General features: G+C 38.2%; 1 protein-coding gene across 1 annotated transcript in view; it reads left to right on the top strand.

The window, feature by feature from the left end:
* The window catches only part of LOC140137356 (cryptochrome-1-like), an 81,458-nt gene that overhangs the window by 21,440 nt on the left and 38,296 nt on the right, over positions 1-21,722 (top strand). Inside the window, exons 4-9 of the mRNA XM_072158995.1 lie at positions 267-385; positions 2,635-2,786; positions 7,844-7,987; positions 8,478-8,645; positions 11,750-11,890; positions 12,726-12,877. Coding sequence (XP_072015096.1) covers positions 267-385; positions 2,635-2,786; positions 7,844-7,987; positions 8,478-8,645; positions 11,750-11,890; positions 12,726-12,877 — 876 coding nt within the window. The remainder of the gene's footprint in view (positions 1-266; positions 386-2,634; positions 2,787-7,843; positions 7,988-8,477; positions 8,646-11,749; positions 11,891-12,725; positions 12,878-21,722) is intronic.

Raw genomic sequence — 21,722 nt, 5'->3', positions numbered from 1 at the left:
GTCATTGAAAGGTTGTTTTGGGGTCATCCAGGTGTCATCTAAGGTCAAATTCAGTCTCCTCTTTTAGGCTTGAAGCTTTGTATCAACTTGTGAATTCCACATCACTCCCTTTGGTGGAGGCATCACGGTCGACGCTATGCGTCGAAAACCCGCGACATCCGAGAACCGCGGTCCATCTAGTTGTTTCTGTTTTTGAGAAACGAGGCAACTGGATAGTGTTGACATGCTAATGGTTTGTTTTATATCTTACGTCATGGATTAACCAGTGTAATCAGGAATAATGGCGGCAAACCACCATTGACCTATCAACGATTGCAGACTGTGTTATCTAAAATGGGAGCACCAGCAAAGCCAAGAGACCCTCCAACAAAGGAGGCTATTCATAGTAAGTGTTGCCTGTTGTTTATGTTGGGTGTCAATAACTTAGTAATGTAACCAGATGTAAAGTATAGAGGCCGTCAGCCTTTCACCATCTTATTAATGCATTGGACACTGCACGTAGGGCGCAGCTTACACGCAGCTGTTATCATGCATCGACACATCGATTTTGCTGTTCACACATGGAGATTGAACGACCATCGCAGTGTGTAGCCAAAAGGGGCTGGATTCACTATACAAAAAAATTGCCCACTTCCAAGTCAAAAATGCCACTGACCATTATTAATTGAGTGAGCATAGCTTGATCATCCGGGGAGTTTTCAGTACAAACAGCTATACAGGGATGTATGTGCCAAAGTGGTTCTTATTATCGAGGTCTTGGGTGTATGGCCCCTTTTGTGTGAAAATAGGTACATAGATTTTTTTTTTCAAAATTGTCTCAAATTTGTTGAGAAATATTGACCCAATTTTGTGACGCTATAGCCAAAATTTCCCAAAATATACGAACATTTGAGAAAAGTGGTCAAATTTGTTTTAAATGTGGCCCAAAATCTGGGTCTCGATCAGAAATGGATCCTGTTTTTGGTAAAAATTTGTATAAATATTGGCCCACTAGCTTTTAATTGTTGCCGGCACATCTTTTCAAATAACTTACTTGAGTACACCCTTTTTGAAATTACTTGGTACTCTACAGTGTGGGCCAAAAACAACTTTACCCAATTTAAAAGGTTCATATCTCAAAATTGAAAAGTCTGCTGCAAATTGTTTTCACATATTCGTAAAGAACATCTTCTTTAGAGTATTTGGTGAAAAAACTGTCCAAAAATTTATTAAATTAAAAACGTGACGCTAGTTTTAAATCAAATATTCAAAATTAACTTTGTCCACATGAAGGCCTACTAGCTGTCGCGTCGCATCACTTGCAATGGCGAGTTCGATAAAGAATGAGAACCACTCAGTATACGCACAAATTTGTTCAGCAATTTTATATAACACAATCAAATAAATCAAACATGAACAATTTAAATGTCAAGCTATGATATTTCGTCATGATATGCAGCTTTCACGCTGCAAAAATAAATCCAATTCTCTTCAAATATGCGCAAAGCAATAACCTCAGACCTGACTTTTTTGTCATTACGAAATGTTATCTACGACTACAAGAAAGTTTGAAGTTATTGAAGTTATTGCGTTCGTGGTATGTTCAGCAAATTGTTGCGTCGACAACTGACTCTGGGGTTAGTTGCAAGTTCCCTTTGAACCGCTGCAATATTTGCAGCTGAACGACCAGTTCTTGGACGTGCGCTCCGTGCTTTGCATCTATTCACCACACTTCCAAGGTTGTGAAAGTTGTTCTTATGTAGAGTTATGGTAGGTTTCGGTGGGATCTTACGTTCGGGAAACGAATCCGAAATTGACGCTGCACTACCAAAAAGCTTTCTGTTCTTAATCAAGTATACCTCTGCCATAAAAGTCATCTCTTGTGTTGAGAATTGCCTTATCTTGCCACCTTGCAAACCTATTTAGAAATAAGCCACGCAGTCACAAAATGCACAAAGGCCTTTTTAAAATTCAAATATTGCGCCAGATGAAAGCTTTGTAATTGTGTAATTGTTATATGCTAATTGTTGGTCAACGACAGGAGTGAAGTTCGAGTACATGACAAGTAAATGGGGATTAAAATCGATTGTATTTCTTGCATGCATGTAAAACAATCATCACTTATCAAAGACAAGCTAAACGGGTTTACCAATTACATGTATGCCTAACGCATATGTATGCCGTACTCTTAGCAATCGGACACATACCATTGAATTACGCGTGGACAAAGTGATTTTTGACCCTCGGACGTAAAACTAGCACCATTTTGTTAATGTAGCTTCTTTTGCTTTCATTTCTTCATCACATACTTTTAGAAATATATACATTTAGAATATGTAACAATATTATGAATAGCTCTTCTACAATTCGAGCAACCACCCTCTGAAATTGGGTAAAGTTGTTTTTGGCCCACACTGTAGGTCGGTAAACGTGAGTATGATTTAATCTTTCTCTAGAGAAGTCCTTTTCAGCGGGCTGAGCTTTCGGAACTCTAGTGAGTGGCATGTTCAAAGCACTGAAGAAGGCACTCTCCACAAGGAACTCAGCCCTCTGAAAAGGACTTCTCTAGAGAAAGATCAAATCGTATCAAATGCTTATTGTTGAGGTTTTACTAGAAATAACAAAAGAAATAAATTGTTCCCATACATTTTGTAGAGTGTGCTGTACCAATAGAGGCTGATCACGGTGCCAAGTATGGTGTACCCACCCTAGAGCAGCTTGGTGTGAAACCCATCCAAGAAGAGTCTTTGTACCCAGGTGGTGAGACAGAAGCGTTGAGACGAATGGGGGAATACTTGGAAAGAAAGGTATGTGAAATCATTCCAGCTTTAAAACAAAACTAAACAAAAGCAACATTCAAATTGTTGATGTGTGGTGAGAAGTTCAAATATTATACAGTTACCCACACATACATTGTATATATAAGCCTTTTTTCTCCAAACCTCACAATTTCTGAAGTGTTTTCAAAATAAAAATCTCTTATATGCTTTGCTTATGTCGACTCTTGTAGTCGGACTCCCATAATGGCTCTCCAAACTGCTCTGTCAAGCATACAATTCTTGATGTCTGGGCCAGTTAATCCTGTATCATCTGCCAACATCTTGATATAATCCTTCTTGGGTGCACCTCTTGTTCGCTTTCCATGTTTGGGCTGCCACATAAGAACACTTGAAGCCGCTTCCTCTTCGCTTCTTGCACAGTGCCCTGCAAACTTTAACCTTCTAATCCTGAGCCTCTCAGAGATTGGTAACAGATTCCCATATAGTTCTTTGTTGGTGGTGTGAGTTTGCCATGAGATATCTAGTGCCTTCCGCAAGAGACGGGTATAGCAGCCATCCATAGCTTTTCTCATTTTGGTTGTTATTGTCCATGTTTCAGCGCCATATGTTAGTACCGATTCTACAGTGGTGGTAAACAACTTGATCTTTAGATCTCTTGGTAGATTACTTTTCCAGATCTTGTCCATGCTGTTGCATGCTTTCCAAGCAAGTGCCTTTCTGATGTTGAAGTCCTTCTCACTACTGGCAGTCCATGCACCTAGATATTTGAAGTCTTGTACTATCTCCAATTCGCTTCCGTCCAGTGTTTTTATTAAAGACGGAGTTTCCTTGTACAGCATTGCCTTGGTCTTCTTGGCATTCATTCCTAGTCCCACCTTCTGTGCAGCAGCTTCAACAAGATGTAGCAGTTCTTGCGGCGTCTTTGAGGTTGTCAGCTAGAAGAGCAATATCGTCTGCAAAATCCAGGTCTGTGATTGTGCGTGGGCCTATTCGCCTACTTTTCCTGGGCTCCAGAGTAAAGCCAAGTCGCTCTTCATTGCCTTCCATAGCCTTCCTTAGAACATAATCAAGGACTACGATAAAGAGGAATGGTGCCAGAGTGTCTCCCTGCAGAACTCCTGCTTGGATCTCAAAATCCTTAGTGACACCATCAGGTGATGTGACATGAGCTATTGTATGATGGTACATGCATCCTATGGCAGCCACTAGCCTCTCTGGGACTCCATATGCTCTCATTATGTCAAGCATTTTCCCACGGTGGATGGTATCAAATGCCTTCTTGAAATCGATGAATATTACTGCTGCATTGAGATTGTTGTTCTTGACTTCCTCAATTATCCTCCTTAGAGCAAGTATTTGTGACACCGTAGATCTCCCAGGTCGAAAACCATTTTGGTTGAATCTCAGGACCGGGTCAAGGTAAGGGCGAATCCTATTGAGTAGCAGCCTGTTGAATGTTTTAGCTACGATGGATGACAAACATATTCCCCTGTAGTTCTTCCCTTCTCTTAAATCTCCACTTTTGGGGATTGGTATGAGGTTGAGAATTGACCACTGGTCAGGTTTCTTTCCATTCATCAATGCCTCATTGCAGAAGTTGAGGACTATGTCATCAAGGTTGCAGCGTTTTAGTACTTCAGGTGGAATCCCATCCTCACCGGTGCTTTTCCTTCTGAAATGTCTTTTTGGCAGTGTCATATTCAACCTGGTCAAAAGCATCAGTTCGCATGTTGAACTCTTCGTATACTTGATCTATGGCTTCATACTCATCGGTTACATCTGGTGGGTCTCCAAGTAGTTGCTGGAAGTGTTGGAACCAAGCATTCAGTCTTTCGGCTTGCGTGTCCCCTTGTATTTGACCTTTTTTAGCAGATTTACGCCCACTAACTTCATTGATGAGGTCCCAGGCTGCCTTATGCTGGCAGTTGATGTTACAATTTTCCACCTCCTTGATCTTTCTTTTTAGGATTTGTTCATTTGCCTCTTCATAAACCTTTCTCAGATGATTCTTCTTAGACTGCAGTTCTGATCTTGATATGCTTGAAACTTCTTGGCTGTCCACAAGTTGCGCTTGCTGTAGTTCTCTCCTCGCTTCTTCAATCCTGGGATCATGCCAGATTGCTTCCTTAGGCGCTTCCTAGCTTTTGGAATTAGCTCCTCCATAATATCTTTGTTGGCCTGGATAAAGCATTCATACACTGCTGTAACATTATCATCACAGTTCTTCCTTAGTGCACTGAATTGGTTCTGCACCTTAATAGTGTAGCGCTCCTGAAGCTCATCATCATGTACTAGTTGTCTCCAGTCATACTTAACTTTCCTTGGTGGAGTTTTACCACTAGCTCTTAGACTAAGGCGTATTTTGGCTGTCACTATGCGGTGGTCTGACCCTATGCTAGCAAAGGAGTTGTAGGCACAGGAGTTGGTAACACTATTTCTCCACTTTCTGCGTACCAGGATGTAATCTATCTGTACCTTAAATCCAGATGGTAAGCTACACGTCCAGAGTCGTGGTTCCTTCTTCCTAAAACAAACATTTGTGATAACAAGATCATTTTCCAGGGCTAGGTTGTGAAGCATTTCACCATTTCTGTTGGTGGTTTCACGATATGGAAAGTTGTAGTATTCCTTGCCAACACGACCATTGAAGTCTCCCATAACGATCAGAAAGTTGTGGGCTGGAACTTGTCGTATCGTTCTGTCTAGTAGCTGGAAGTGTTGTTCTGCATCTCTTTCCTCAGACACGTTTGTAGGACAGTAGGTGACAATAACTGTAGTCCTTGGATTGCCAGCAAAGGTCATGCACAATATTCTTGGTGACACAGAGTTACAAAATAGAAATGCTCTCTTAGCTTTTGGGCTTAACAGTAGTCCGACTCCTCCAATGGATACTCCGCCAGTATTTCTCCAAGCAGAGGATGAGACGAGTTGATATCCATCGTAAAGATCCTGATGCCTGATTTCCTCGTCTTGGTGCACAATTCGGTGTTCCTGTATTCCAACAATGTCTTGGTTGTATAACTTGGCTAGACCACATATTTCCTCTTGAAGATGCATACTACTCATTGTTCTTGTGTTGAGAGTAGAAATGTACAACGACTTCTTACATTTAAGGAGTTTTGACTTACTTACTTTACTTAACTCACTTACTCCTCCTCTATCCGTGTTCACCCCTCCTTTCGGCTTTAAGGTGACCACTTCATGAATATCAGCAGGTGATACAGATTCGGAGCTAGGTGATGCTTTGGTAGGGGCTTTAACCCTAGTGCTTTTGGTTGTAGCCATTATTGTTAGTCTTTCAGTTGCTGTAGGTACTGTTGATGGTCGCAACTCCTATCAACAGGTGTCCTGTGGCCGTTGAGAATGAAAGTTGTGCTTCTTTCTTCATCCGCCCTCTGCACTTGTTACTTTTGTCTCCAACCAAAAGCGCCAAGTTGTTGCTCAGGTCTCAGGACTCCCTGATTTTGTTCACTGGCTGTACGATGAATTACCTTCAAAGCACCCTCTTGCCGTTGTTGAGATTAGATCCCAAATCCGCCTAAGGTAGTGGACTACCTTAGCTATTTAACCCATAGCTGGGACAAGCGTTGGTGAGCACCAGAGCGTATCCACACGCCGGTGGGTCATGCATACTGCACCTCTAGGGCCGCTTGTTGCTCGAGATCCCCTCATGTCTGCCTGGTATCGCAAGATGCCAGTTGCCCGTAGTGACCGCTGGGAGGCCATGAGGAGTCTTGAGTAAGGAGAGGCTATGTACTGGCAGGAGAAGACTTATATAATTTGCTTCCCTTTTCTCTTTGCGGCTAGCCAGCGGCAAGTTGGGTTGATCCGCAGTATAGAAGCGTTTCAAGCAAGCAAAAAAAGAGAAGCGAGGAGATTGATAGAAGAGAAGCTAGGAGAACGCTAGTAGGGTAGAAAGCTAAGAATGAAGGATAGGGAAACAGCAGCTAACTACATCTACAACTACAACTATGTGCACTAGACGCATCACCTACCCCTGTGACATATGTCACCCACCACTACTTAGATGAGAAAATGAGAGGATCATGTCATGATTCATAGATTTAAAGTCTTCTGCTATTTTCCAGCTGACTTATTGGTTTGCCTGCAATTTGTTAGTGATGTTCGTGCATATTTTGATGGTCGCAATATCGAATCGTGCCCGTAAAGTTAATCTTACAGGAATTAGATGCATGCGTACAAGGGCAGTTTGTTGGCATGCAACCACGAAAAAGCATTGACGTCACTCAAGGTTCCTGGTTTGAATCCTGGGTGGTTAGGTGACGAAAAAAGAAAACCCTGTTCTACGGGCCCGACCGACCCAGCCAGATTTTGAACAAATTTGGAAAAAAAATTTCCTGTACAAATGAATGCCAACCCAAATTTCGGAAATTTCAGGAACAAAATTTTTTTTTTGTATTTTCTCTATTATTTTCAGATTTTAGTGATTTTTTGGGTCATTTCCAAAACAAAAAAAAGAAGCAGACCGACCGACCCTACTTGAAAGGTCCGTCCGCCCATAGAACAGGGTTTCTTTTTTTCGTTGCCTTAGTGGAATTTCTTTCACTGGCTATCATTCATGTTGTGTGGTGAGAAATCTAAAGCTACACATTAGAAAAACAGATGTGGAAATGGGAGTATAAACTGACCAGCAGATACCAGTTGTACTTGCTCATGCTTGGCTTATTGGATGGCTTTCAAGGTGAAAATGCAGGAGGTACGTACACCATATTGTTCCCATGTGTCAAAAGTTGGGGATTTTCGATAGCAATATGCATGGATCTGTACTGAGTTGGGGCTCTCTTGGTCTAATTTCTTTAGGCCCACTATATTCAAATTGATATGAAACCTAATAATCATGAAATTGTGTTGTTCATTGTTGTAACTGCATATTCAAACCACATCACCTTCGTCCCTGTAACAAATGATATCCTTTTCTAAGTTGGCATAGCTATATAGAATACCCATCTCACCTCCCAACACACAGGGTTAGGTTAGGGGTAGAGGGTTAGGGGTAGGGGTAGGCACCCTGAGCGGGATATTCTATAGTTATTCCGGTATGAAACAATATTTTCCACACACAGGATTGGGTATGTAAATTTGAGAAACCAAAGACACAGCCCAACAGTCTAGAACCAAGTACTACTGTCCTCAGTCCATACCTCAAGTTTGGTTGCCTCTCACCAAGAACGTTCTACTATGGTATACAGGATGTTTACAGGGAAAAGGTAAGTTATTATCTTGAAATGTATCCCCTAAAACAATAAGACCAAACAAATGCAAAAACAAAGTGTCCTGTTTTCCTTTATTTGTGACAAAACCCAATTTTAAAGTGTTATCAGGGGTTCCCAGGCACTCAGGGAAATCTGAGAAAATGGACATTATTTTTTCTCTTGTTAAGTTGAAGTTTAACTTAAAACTGACTTCACAAGATCTTTGTGGGACCTTTGATACTATACTATCATAAGGTATTTCAAGTTCAAAATGTTGAAGAAAGTGTGCCGATTTTAAAGTTGGGTGTGAATTTTTTTTTTTTAAGTTACTGTGGTTGTCATTGGATGTTGAGTTTTGAAGTAGAGGTGAAAACGATTTTCAAATTTGGCTGAAATTGACTTTAGGATCTATTATGTAAACAGGGTCTGTGAGATTTTTTGTTGAAGTAACAAGACGAAATATAATTTCACACAAAAAATCTGTATGTGTCCTTATATTTGACAGAAAAACTACACCAAACCACCTGTGTCTCTAGAAGGTCAATTACTCTGGCGTGAGTTCTTCTACACTGCTGCAGCTGGTACGCCAAACTTCCACCAGATGGTAGACAATCCAGTGTGTCTTCAACTACCATGGGATAACAATACTGAGTTTCTAGAGGCTTGGAAATATGTGAGTATATGAGGGTTGGTTGTGTTAAGGACTCTGTAACCCACCTTATTTTTTGTGGGACCTGAGAGGATATTGGATACACCAAATTGCATTCCGAATACCAGGAATGTCCTTCTGATGTTAGGTCTTTTGGGAAACTTCATGTATATCTACAATATTAAAGGTAAACATTTTCATATGATGGTCGGCTTTTGAACCCAGCTACATACATTTTAAGTATGGTACTGAGGACTGTTAAATGTCAAAAATGTCTAATTTTTAATAATTTGCCATAATAAAATTTATTTTGCAAATTCGAAAAAAATCAAAGGCAAAGTGGGTGACTTGAATGTTTTTTGAAGTGAAGTTTATTTATGTAAATGTTTCCAATCACCATGTCAACAAGTATGAATGATTGCATCAAGATGGTTCAGGACTCGGCAGCACAGAGCCATATATGATATTAGCTGTTAAGGGATCTAGAATGAGCGTTTATGGCATTTCGACAGTATTTTTTTGTGAGACATGAGAGCACCTCAGACGTATCGAATTGCATTCTGAATACGAAGCATGTCTTTCTGTTATCAAAGAATTTTCATTTTTTGAAATTCACGATATAATACAAATTTTATGACAAATTATCAAAATGTGACATTTTTCAAATTTTTGATATATAACAGTCCTCGAAGTAAATTTTATAAATCTAATGATATATTCTTAAAGTGTATGTAGCTGGGAGGAAAAGCTGACGATCAATTGAAAATTTTGACCTTTTATATTGAAGATATGGATTTTTTCCCCAAAAGACCTAATTTTTTTTCAATTGATCTCGGCTTTTCATCCCACCTACATACACTTTAAGTATAAATCATCAGATTTATAAATTTTACGTCGAGTACTGTTAAATATCAAAAATATATAAAATTTGTAATGATTTGCCATAAAATGTGTATTTATTTGCGAATTTCAAAAAATCAAAATTATTTGATATCAGAAGGACAGTCTTCGTATTCAGAATGCAATTTGATATGTATGATGTGCTCTAATGTCCCACAATAAATACTGTCCAAACGTTCATACCCCTTCCCTTAAAGGTCCGTAACCCGATCGACAGCATCATCCCCCCGATTTCTTTCATTGTTGAAGAGGTTTTAGTATCACATAATAGATACTATTTTTCTCATTACTATCCTGAAATTTGGCGCTCCAAGTCGATGTATTTCCGGAGAAATCATGAAACACAGCGGCTTTTACAGGTATACCAGTTTGTAAACAATGGTAAATACTTTGATTTCTGGGCGGGAATTATGCGAAATAGCTCATAAAACCAGTCGCCTCAACAGCTACTTTGGTTTCGCGTCATACACCGTCTGTGAAAAAAGCGAACCACACTAACTGCTGAGGAGACGCGTCTGAAACGGTGTGCCGTATTTAATTATAAAATTTCCACGATGGAGGCAGCGGGCGATTAGCTCAGTCGGTTAGCGCTGGCGCTTCATGTTTCTACCGAGAGGTAATCGGTTCAAAATCCGGTGTCGGAATGTTTTTTTTCCCTCTCCATTTTTAACCCAAACTTTTTTTATATTCATTTGAAATGTACATATTGCAAGGGGAAATATATTTTGTTTCCTTTTTTTCTTAAACGACACGAAAAAAACAAATATTTTTCGTTCAATACGGGCCTGGCATTGATTGTACAGCATGTCAGCATTAAATTTGTCATACGAACGGAAATGGTTGTTGTTGCTTGCCTACCCAGAATGCAATTCACGTATACCAAGGTATTGGATTGCAAATTTGGCTATTTATTCACATTTACGCCGAAAATGCTCTCGCTTTTTTCACAAAGCAGCATAAAGGGGGCGATATTTGATATTATTATGTAATTTTAAAGACAATCCATATCCAAAACCAATAGGGTTACCCCCCTTTAAGGGGGTACTACAACCTTCAATAAAATTGTGACTATTTTTGCACTTTTCTCAAAAACTAATAACACACTGGTAACGAAAGTTATGTATATTATAGGGGCAAGGAATCCGATTACTACACTGGAATTTCAGTGACCCAAGACAAGCGGTTCGTTATTTATGATAAGAAATGAGGTACCGCTAGGATGTACCTCATTTCCTATCACATATACTGAACCGCTTGTCTTGAGTCACTGAAATTTCAGTGTAGTAATTGGATTCCTTGCCCCAATAATATATATAACTTTTGTTACCAGTGTGTTATTATTTTTGAGAAAAATACAAAAATAGTCACAAATTTACCACAGGGGTGTAGTACCCCCTTAAGCTTTTACTAAAGTAGTGCTCAGAGGCACAAAGGCATATATCCATTATCTGTTCTGCATTTGTTATACTGGCGTGCAGAGGCACAAAGACATATTTATGCATTAGATGTTGTGCATGTGTTAGACCAGTGCTCAGAGGCACAAAAGTGTATATACATTAGTTGTTGTGAGCAGTGCTCAGAGGCACAAAGATGTGTATACATTAGCTGTTGTGCATTTGTTAGAGTAGTGCTCAGAGGCACAAAGGCATATATCCATTATCTGTTCTGCATTTGTTATACTAGCGTGCAGAGGCACAAAGACATATATGCATTAGATGTTGTGCATGTGTTAGACCAGTGCTCAGAGGCACAAAGGTGTATATACATTAGTTGTTGTGAGCAGTGCTCAGAGGCACAAAGATGTGTATACATTAGCTGTTGTGCATTTGTTAAAGTAGTGCTCAGAGGCACAAAGGCGTATATCCATTATCTGTTCTGCATTTGTTATACTAGCGTGCAGAGGCACAAAGACATATATATGCATTAGATGTTGTGCATGTGTTAGACCAGTGCTCAGAGGCACAAAGGTGTCATTAGTTGTTGTGAGCAGTGCTCAGAGGCATAAAGATGTGTATACATTAGCTGTTGTGCATTTGTATTTGTTATAGTAGTGCTCAGAGGCACAACGCTGTATATCCATTCTCTGTTGTGCATTTGTTATAGTAGTGCTCAGTGGCACAAGAACTTACATACATTTGCTGTTGTGCATTTGTTATAGTAGTATGCACATAGGAGTACATCCATTAGCTATTGTACATTTGTTAAATGTATCCATGTTCTGTTTACAGGGTCGGACAGGGTACCCATTTATTGATGCCATCATGACTCAGCTACGTCAGGAAGGATGGATCCATCATCTGGCAAGACATGCAGTAGCATGCTTCCTCACAAGAGGAGATTTGTGGATCAGCTGGGAAGAAGGAGAAAAGGTAATATATTTTCTGGCTGTGTCTACATGATTTGTACCCATGAGTTCCAATGATTTATCTAGGCATCAAAACCAACAAATTTGTTTGATCTTTGGATGAACCGTCGATGCTACTTCGATGCTTGTTATTAATGAACTATCAACGAATTAATCAGAATTAATGGTAAATTTGTATTGCTCAATATCATTACACCCATTGATGTAGGCGCCAGAACCAAATGTGTTCGATCTTTGGATTGACCGTCGATGCTGCTTCGATGCTTGATGAACTATCAACTAATTCATCAGAAGTAATGCTAAAATTATAGTTGGATAATGCATTATGTACAAAGCTTAAATGTTTTAACAATTAACCATAGCTAATTAATTGATATTTCATAAGTAATAAGGATAGACCAATCATTGATGCTCGATCGAAAAATCGAACTAATTTGGTTCTACATAAGCACAATGAACAATAGTCAAATAACTTCCAAAGGTAAATATTCTTCCCAACTTTTATCAGGTTTATATGGTTGAGTGATAGCTAGTTGGCTGGCATATTTGAAAAACCATCTTTTCTCTTATAGATTTCATCATTTTCCAGCAGTCAAGAGATTTTATATTGTGCTTCCTCAGGTCAGGCCTCAAAACAGTTTTTTATTTTGGGGGCTACTTTTGAACAAATAATCACCCCTGTAATTTAATTTTTATGATTTTGGGGGCTAAATACCCTAAATACCCCTTAACCAATCTATTTTGAGCTCTGCCTCGGGTAACGGTTTCTGATTTCAGGATTTCAGAAGGATTTCTAAGTTTAAGATATTCAACCTATTCACGCATATTGATTTCCCCAGGTGTTTGAAGAGCTCCTGCTAGATGCAGACTACAGTTTGAATGCAGGTAACTGGATGTGGCTTTCAGCTAGTGCATTCTTCCATCAGTACTTCAGAGTTTACAGTCCCATTGTATTTGGCAAGAAAACAGACCCAACTGGACAATATATCAAGTAGGTAGAGAATGGAAGAGTGTTACTTTGTTTCTTATGGGTGTGTGTGTGGAGTGTGCATTTGTAATCACCTCAAAACAGGGATGTGAGTGCGACCTACATTCCAATCAAGGACGTCTCGGGAACCGAGGACGTCCCCATTTTTATAAATTTGTGCAATGGACTGCAAATAACGTAAATAAGAATTTGAGAGTGTGTCCCATATATCAGTGATGAAAAATACATCACCGGTAGATAGGTTAAATGTTATAACAATTGTGTAGAATGTTTGTAATATCCCCGGTAAACCGATGAAAGTCAGGACATTATGTCCTCGTTTGGCTGGTGGTTTCATGTAGGGGTGTGTAGGGGTGTGTGGGGGTGCACAGGCACTTGTTTTCAGTCTCAAACAAGGACACTAAATTTAAATTGTCAAAAATCGACAACAGTTTTAAGTGTGTATACATCCCATGTATAAACTTGTTATGTGTATGGACCAGAACCACTGATAAAATGTGTTGGACGCTTAATCGTCAAGCCAAAATTGTACCTTGGCTCTAATTTTATTTGTGTGAAAAACATTATACAAACAAAATGACAGAAAAGCATCCTTGAATGGTGTTGTGGTAAGAAATAGGTATACACCATCTGTATTTGCAATGTATACATACGCTCCACATTTTATATAAAGTTCCCCCCTAATACTTTTTAGAATAAATCACAAAATATTTTACGAAAATGTAAAAAGATATGTATAGCCCTATTTGTTTTACAAATGTGGACCAATTTATAGCGTCACACGTCATTGCGTTCAGTCACAGTAGTTAATTTTGAGAGCTGACTCCTATGGATTCAGATGCAACTTTTTAGAATAAATCACAAAATATTTTACGAAAATGTAAAAAGATATGTATAGCCCTATTTGTTTTACAAATGTGGACCAATTTATAGCGTCACACGTCATTGCGTTCAGTCACAGTAGTTAATTTTGAGAGCTGACTCCTATGGATTCAGATGCAACTTAACACAGTTTAAAACAGTCTCTTTTTTTACATTTTGAACCATTGTGACTGAACGCAATGACGCGTGATGCTATAATTTGGTCCATAGGTGTAAAAAAATATGGCTACCCATACCTTTTTACATACCTGTTTGCATTTTGTCAAATTTTTTTTATTTATTTTAAAAAGTATTTAGGGGGGAACTTATAAGTTGTGGACCCTATAGTTCCTAAATCTGAACTGAACTGAACTGAATATGCACATGTGTGTGCATTCGTAAGACATGTACATACATGTACACCAGCATGTGTGCATATACCAGGGATATCCCTGCTTCAAATAGAACTTTTTACTATGACAGAGGGTATGTGCATTGTACAAACTTTATAGAGGGTTTATATTATTTATTATTTCAAATACTGGAACTAAATTGGTAGAAATTGCAAAATATGTTGGTAGACATACATGTAGGGTTTGTCAGCTGTAAAGAAACACATCCACAGTTGTCAAATATAAGTTCATACATGCTGGGGATAAACAATAATAAATTTTAAAAATATTTTAATAATGATTTATCAATCACTGTGTATCAGTGGGAGCTGGTAGTCTTTATGGATAGAGTGTCTGTCTAGTGATTGGTAGGCCATGAGTTTGAATCCCATACCGGCTCATTCCCTTGCTTCTTTTCAAGTTGGGTTGTGTGCCGGTCGGGATTTGTGTTGATTTGTTGTCTTGTTTAATTGTAACACTTTGCTGGGTTGGTAAACTGTTCTTTCTTTCTTATTAATTATATTCAGTTTCCTCTGGTAGCGAGCAATCGTTCCCCGTTGTGTTTATTTGTTCGTGTGCAGGATGCGTATCCCCATTACCTACTTTACTTGTAATATGCTGGGGAAGCAATTAAGCACCAGTAATGATCTCTTTTACTTGTGCATTTGCGTAATATTTGTTTGTGTGTATTATATACCATAACTGTTCATATTAGACATAGTTTCAACCAGTGTTCGAAATAAGCACTTATCCTCTTGTCCTCTTGTCCAAAAATCACTGGGGACAACCATTTTGAGCTATGTACTTATCCCCTGGACAACCACTATTTGGATTCTTTGCACTCAAAAACATGACATATATATTTTGGGGACAACCAAAATGTTTTGAGGACAAGCGGAATTCATGCTTTAGTTGTCCTCGAGACAACCTCCATATTTTCCTTATTTCGGACACTGGTTTCAACCACTGTTTATCAATTATATTCAGTTTCCTCTTGTAGCAAGCAATCGTTCCCCATTGTGTTTATTTGTTCTTGTGCAGGATGCATATCCCCATTACCATAGGCGTAGATCCTGGGGGTGGGGGATAACCAATATTTTGCCAGGGGTTGATGGTCCATACAATCATCCCCCCAATGTTTTTTTTTTTTTATCTTTCCCACAAGACACAAAGTGCCCTGTGCTTTTATTTTCATTATATATTTTCAAAATCACAAGAATCAATAAAAATCACACAAGAAAAATCACAAATGCAGCATCAATATAAAAATGTTACATCATATAAAAGTCTACTTTACCAAATACATGTAATTTAACATTGTCTTCAACACAGCCCAGTACATGTATACACAAAAACAAAATTAAAGGTCAAATCTCCACTTTTTATAATGAGCAGAAAGTTTACCCTTTTTTTTTAGCTATGTAATACTCAGTTTCCTGTTATTTTTAATATATACTTTGCAAGCAATAAAAGAGGGTTTCTTATTTTGAAATTTACACAAATAAATATAATATTTTACAGACAAGCATAGATATGTAAGAAAATTGTCTTTAGAAACCCCAAACATCTTTTCAAAATTTGACATTGAAAAATTAATGTCATGTTTGTCTTGAATAACCTTTACGAAATCATCCCAAATTGGTTTACGAGCTCACATTCACAAAAAATATGAACAATAGATTCAGGTAATTTTTACAAAGATCACAAAGAGGTGAATCTTTACGTTTGATTTTAAATAAAAAATCATTAAAAGCAATAGCTTTATGGAAAACCTTGAAATAAAAAGAGCGGAACTTTGTATCAATAGAGCATTTAAAATTACGCAAATGAATTTCTTCCCACTCAGTGTCATCAGGGTCATCAACCACATTATCGACATCAGCGATTTTTTCCCAAAATTCGACACGCCTCTCCGGGATACCTGTCTCTGTCAAAATAGAGTATGCAAATTTTGGGACCTTTTGAGCACTAAGAAGACCGCTGTGGCGTCATCAAAAATATTGGAGTTGGAATCTGAACCCTGAAGCCACGAACTGGGAATACATTTCATAAGGAAATTAAATTTTCTTCTATCTAACTTGGATATACCAAAGTCAAGAATCAATTCTTCAAAGAGTCTACTACCTGGGAGAGGTGGATTTAAAAGATCACTTATATACACAATACCTTTGTCGCACCAATCCTCATAAAGAAAGAACTTCTTAGTTTTGGACTTAATATTTCTATTAAACCATAGACACTGGAAATATCCCAAATCAGAAAAACTTTTATTATAAATATCTTGACATGCCCTATCACGATAAATATACCAAGTCCTGAGAGAGTCAGCTAGTTGGATATTATCAAGCTTGTTAAGAAAACTCTCAGGAGCATATGATTTCCATAACAAATCACCAAAATGACGATCCATATCAGATAATTCAATTGTTTTCCAAAAGCTTTTAAAATTATTATCCAGTAACAATTTAACCCAAGTCATTTTTTGAGCCAAACAGAAATTATAAGGGTCAATCATACGAAGGCCACAATGAACAAAATTATTACGAACAAAAACTCTTTTGACCCTGTCATTACCACCATTCCAAATAAATTTATAAAAATCTTATCCAGGACTTTGAAAAAATGCTTAGGGATTTTAATACACAAAACTGAAAAGAAATAAAGAAGTTGTGGCAAGAGAAGAGTTTTAATAACACAAATTTTACCGACCATAGAAAGATTTCTTGCTCGCCAACAATTTAAAATACCCTCAATTTGTTTTAGTTTAACTTTATAATTAGTATCAAACATGTATGTAGACCGAGTATTCAAAGAAAAGTTAATGCCTAATGTTTTGAATTGGTATCATCCCCCCAATGTTGACGCCTGTATGTGCGTTTCTGACCAAATTAACCTCATATTTGGCAATTTTAGATTCAGATTCAGATTCAGATATTCAGATTGAAATATTACATTTGCATTGTTTACATTAAAAGACATAAAAAAGCATATGAAATATACATAAAAACACCATAAAATTACTCAAAGAAATTAATTGCACTTGTTGAGGCAAAATCTCACACTCACACTCATACAGCTCACACACCCCTACATCTTCACACATACCTTACATACACCCACACCCAAACTATCAGCCCTCCAGATGCTCTAAAGAATTTAATTTTATAAAGCAGTAATTAATAAATAACATAACAAAATATTGCACATAATAAATTGGACCTGCCAAATTATAAGGGACAAATTGAATACATCAAGATAAAAATGCTGTCATAAAATCACAGTTAAACACACCAGCTGAATATGAACATGATGAGATGCACTAATTAAGTAGATGAGTGAGATAGGGTATTGAGCTGTTCCCATATCTTTTTGTTTTGGTTCTGGGGACCTGATACTTATTGCACTGTCTAAGGGTCATATTGTGGGTCCTCATATTGTGGGAAAACCATTCTGAGTACCTATCAGATTCGACACATTAGCCCCAAAGTGCTTCACGCTCAATTGTACCATAAACTTATTATGTCGCCAAAAGGTGCTAAATGTACCATACTTAAAGAATTTTTTCCAACCCCATCCCCCCAATGCCACTGCCCATTACCTACTTTGATAATAATTTCTAAAAGTTTAAACTGACTTTCATTTACCACTCCTTGAATATTTAGATATGTGACACATACACATCTCCTTCAGAAGAAATCCTATGATGTTGTGATGGACTTGCCCTTTTGTTGACCATTGGTGAATTTTGGTAGAATGAGGGCGTTGTATAAGGTTGGCAATTCCTGTCTTCAATCATGATTTCAGTCCTCGATCGCGATTTAGATGTGGTGATTTTTTTCTTTATTTAGATGGTCTCCCTCACTAAACGAGGGTACTCTCTCTCTCAATGTATCAACCTTACACAACGCCCTCATTCAACCAAAACCAAAAGTCACCAATGGTCAACAAAAGGGCAAGTCCATCACAACATCTTAGGACTTCTTCTGCTGAAGATGTGTGTCACACATCGAAAATTCAAGGTTAGATGAATTTGATGTCCTGAAAGTCAGTTTAAACTTTTAGAAAAAAAAACAGTTTTATACAATTTCTCAATTAAAGGTACATTGTGCACAATGAATGAGGCAAGATATGTGACATGATCAAGGGAAATGAGTCACTGATATTGATTTTGAGATAATGGCAACAAAAGTGTTAAAATTCTTTTGTTTTATCTTGTTTTCAGCGATTGATAAATTGACGTAACTTCAAAAAGAAAAGTCGTATCTACATGGGATTTTCAGTTTCTGAAAGCTCTAAATGTCCTCTTTAGAAACATGTGTAAAACTCATTTTCGACCAGGGTCGACATGTGACTCATTCCCCTTGATCATGTCACATATAATCTTTTGGCTGAGATTTATTACCACGGTTTCATTGCCCTCAATACAATAACAAAATATGATGCACAACTGCCGTGTTTGATTACCCTGGGGTGATATCCACACACACTGGTGTTGATCAATGTAGTAATGAAAGCTATTTAATTACAAACATGATATTGCCAATGCCACTAATTGTTTTTATAAACTGAAATGACCAACTTCTCTTTACAACACATGTAGCAATTGCGGCAAACTCATCAGTTTGTGCTTTGAAACCGAGCTGAGAGCAGCATCATGGCTAGTTGTGCATACAATCATTGGATGCCTGGTAAAATATCATGCCGTGTAGGAACAGTTATGGTTTTATACATGATTTTGTCAAATTGTAAGCAAATGACTGTTAATGGACAAAACATCAATAAAACAATTCAGTGTGAAGGTGGAGTAAATGATACAATATGTCACATGGAATGCTCATCCAACTGTACCTGTGCCTTGGATAATGTCACCGTAATCAGTAATTGCACTGATGGGAGTGTGTTTGCGACTCAAGTGTTGTATCCATTTGATGATGTGAACAGTCTCAGCTGGGCTGGTAGTACTTTGCACAGCATAAAACCATTATCATTTGCAAGGTTTACTGGGTCATTACAAACATTGGATCTAAGTGATAATGCATTGCATGATATACAGCCTGGTGTGTTTGAAGGACCGGTAAGTCTTGAGAGGTTAGTCCTGGGGAGCAATGAACTGCCTGATATGCAGCTAGGTGTGTTTGAAGGACTGAAAAGACTGCAGTGGTTATCATTGGATAGCAATGAATTACATGAGATACACCCTGGTGTATTTGATGGACTGGACAGTCTGGAGTGGTTAATACTAAAGAGCAATGAATTATATGAGATACAGCCTGGTGTGTTTGAAGGACTGGCAAGTCTGGAGTGGTTATACCTGCATAACAATGCATTGCATGAGATACAACCTGGTGTGTTTGAAGGACTGGCAAGTCTGGAGTGGTTATCCCTGGGGGACAATCAATTACATGAGATACAGCATGGTGTGTTTGAAGGACTGGGAAGTCTGGAGTGGTTATTCTTGGAGAGTAATGCATTACATGAGATACAGCCTGGTGTGTTTGAAGGACTGACAAGTCTGAAGTTGTTATTCTTGGAGAGTAATGCATTACATGAGATACAGCTTGGTGTGTTTGAAGGACTGACAAGTCTGGAGTTGTTATACCTGGAGAGCAATGAATTATATGAGATACAGCCTGGTGTATTTGAAGGATTGGGAAATCTGGACTGGTTAGACTTAGTGAGCAATGAATTGCATGTGATACATCTTGGTGTGTTTGAAGGACTGGAAAATTTGAAGACGATAAACCTGGAGAGCAATAAATTATATAAGATACAGCCAGGTGTATTTGAAGGATTAGCCAGTCTGGAGTGGTTATTCCTGGATAACAACAAAATACACAAGATAGCACTTAACGCCTTTGGATCATTGAGAAACTTATTAAGACTAGGGTTATCCAACAATGAGCTAATATCTCTGCATCCTGGCATATTTCAAAACCAAACCAGGCTTGAAGATCTGACCCTGGATCACAACCAGCTTCATCATCTTCCAGAAAATATTTTCTACAGCTTCACTCAATTAAAGTATTTAAACCTGTCTAGCAATGATTTGGATCAAATTCCAATGCTCTCAAAGTGTACCTCTTTACAAATAGTCGACTTGAAAGAAAACACACTTCGATGGATACGCAGTGATGCATTGTCAGGGTTAGATGAAACGACCAAATTGTTAGTTACTTCATCTGCTATTTGCTGTTATGCGTCATCTATACATTGTATAAGTGATGAACCACCTTCTCAATTCCTTACATGTGAACGCATGTTGACCTTTGACATCCTTCGTATTGTTATGTGGTTCATGAGTATCTTTGGCATTCTGGGAAATACATTTGCCCTTTTCAAAGGATTTAAACATATGGAGCAAAGAAATAAGGTCCAGTTTCTTCTCATCTCAAATCTCTCAATATCAGATCTCATAATGTGTATCTATCTGATCATTTTGCTTTCAGTAGATATGCATTATGAAGAGTTTTTCCCATCAAATTCTGAATCTTGGCGAGGAAGTGCATTGTGTAGGTTTGCTGGAGCTTTATCTGTATTATCCAGTGAGGCTTCAGCTTTCTTGATAACACTGATCAGTGTAGACAGGTTTTTGCGTGTTAAGTACCGGTACCCATATGGAAGCCGACAATTGAGTACAACTTTAGCTCAATTACTTGTAGCTATACTGTGGTCTGTAGCAGTAATTTTCAGCATAATCTCTTTTGTATTAGCAGAAATAGATTCAAATGTGTATGCTATATCAGAGGTTTGTGTTGGCCTCCCAATTTCAAAATTAAAGTTCTATAATAAAACCACTGTTGCTATTGTCACTGAGGTCGTTCGCGCTAATGTAACTTCAAGAATATCCGGTCAAGACGATGTATTCCAAAATATACCTGATTCTAGCAAGGTATCCATGTACCTATCCATTGCAATGTTCACTGGCCTCAACCTTGTCTGTTTCTTTGTAGTAGGCTTCTGTTACATAGCTATTTTCATTGATGCTAGAAAAACTACCAGAAATGCTGGACGGTCTCAGAGATCACGCGAAGAAATACGCATGGCCATGAACATGTCCCTTCTTGTCCTTTCAGACCTATGTTGCTGGGTACCAATTGGGGTTTTATCGATTCTTGTTCAAGCTGGTGCAGTTGAAGTTAGCCCTACTGCTTATGTGTGGATAGCAACATTTGTGTTACCAATCAATTCCACCCTCAATCCATTTCTGTATACTTTCGCTAGGTTTTCATTTGACAAAGTAAAATGTCCCAATTGGCAATGTAAACGTGGAAGTCAAGTAGAGAACATCCCAATATGAGGGAAATTGATTGTTAGAAAGATTAAAAGAATTCTTACTCATAGACAAGTTTGAGGTCATAGTGAACAAAATAGTTATCTGTTTTGTATATTTGCAAACAGTCCATATAGACTACATGCATAATAAGCCATGACAAATTGGGCTATTCCATTTAAAATCCACACTACCCCTGTGGTAAAGTTTGGAAATATCTTCCACAGGGGGAGTATGAATTACCACTGGAATTAACACATTAGCAGCTCCCATTGAAACTCACTCTCCCTCAGGGGGAGATTCAGGTTGAATCTTTCTCAGAGGG

The sequence above is a fragment of the Amphiura filiformis genome, chromosome 17, assembly GCF_039555335.1.
Source record: "Amphiura filiformis chromosome 17, Afil_fr2py, whole genome shotgun sequence".
Classification (NCBI taxonomy): Eukaryota; Metazoa; Echinodermata; class Ophiuroidea; order Amphilepidida; family Amphiuridae; genus Amphiura; species Amphiura filiformis.
The sequence above is the reverse complement of the archived record's forward strand: the minus strand, read 5'-3'. Positions and strand labels throughout refer to the sequence as shown.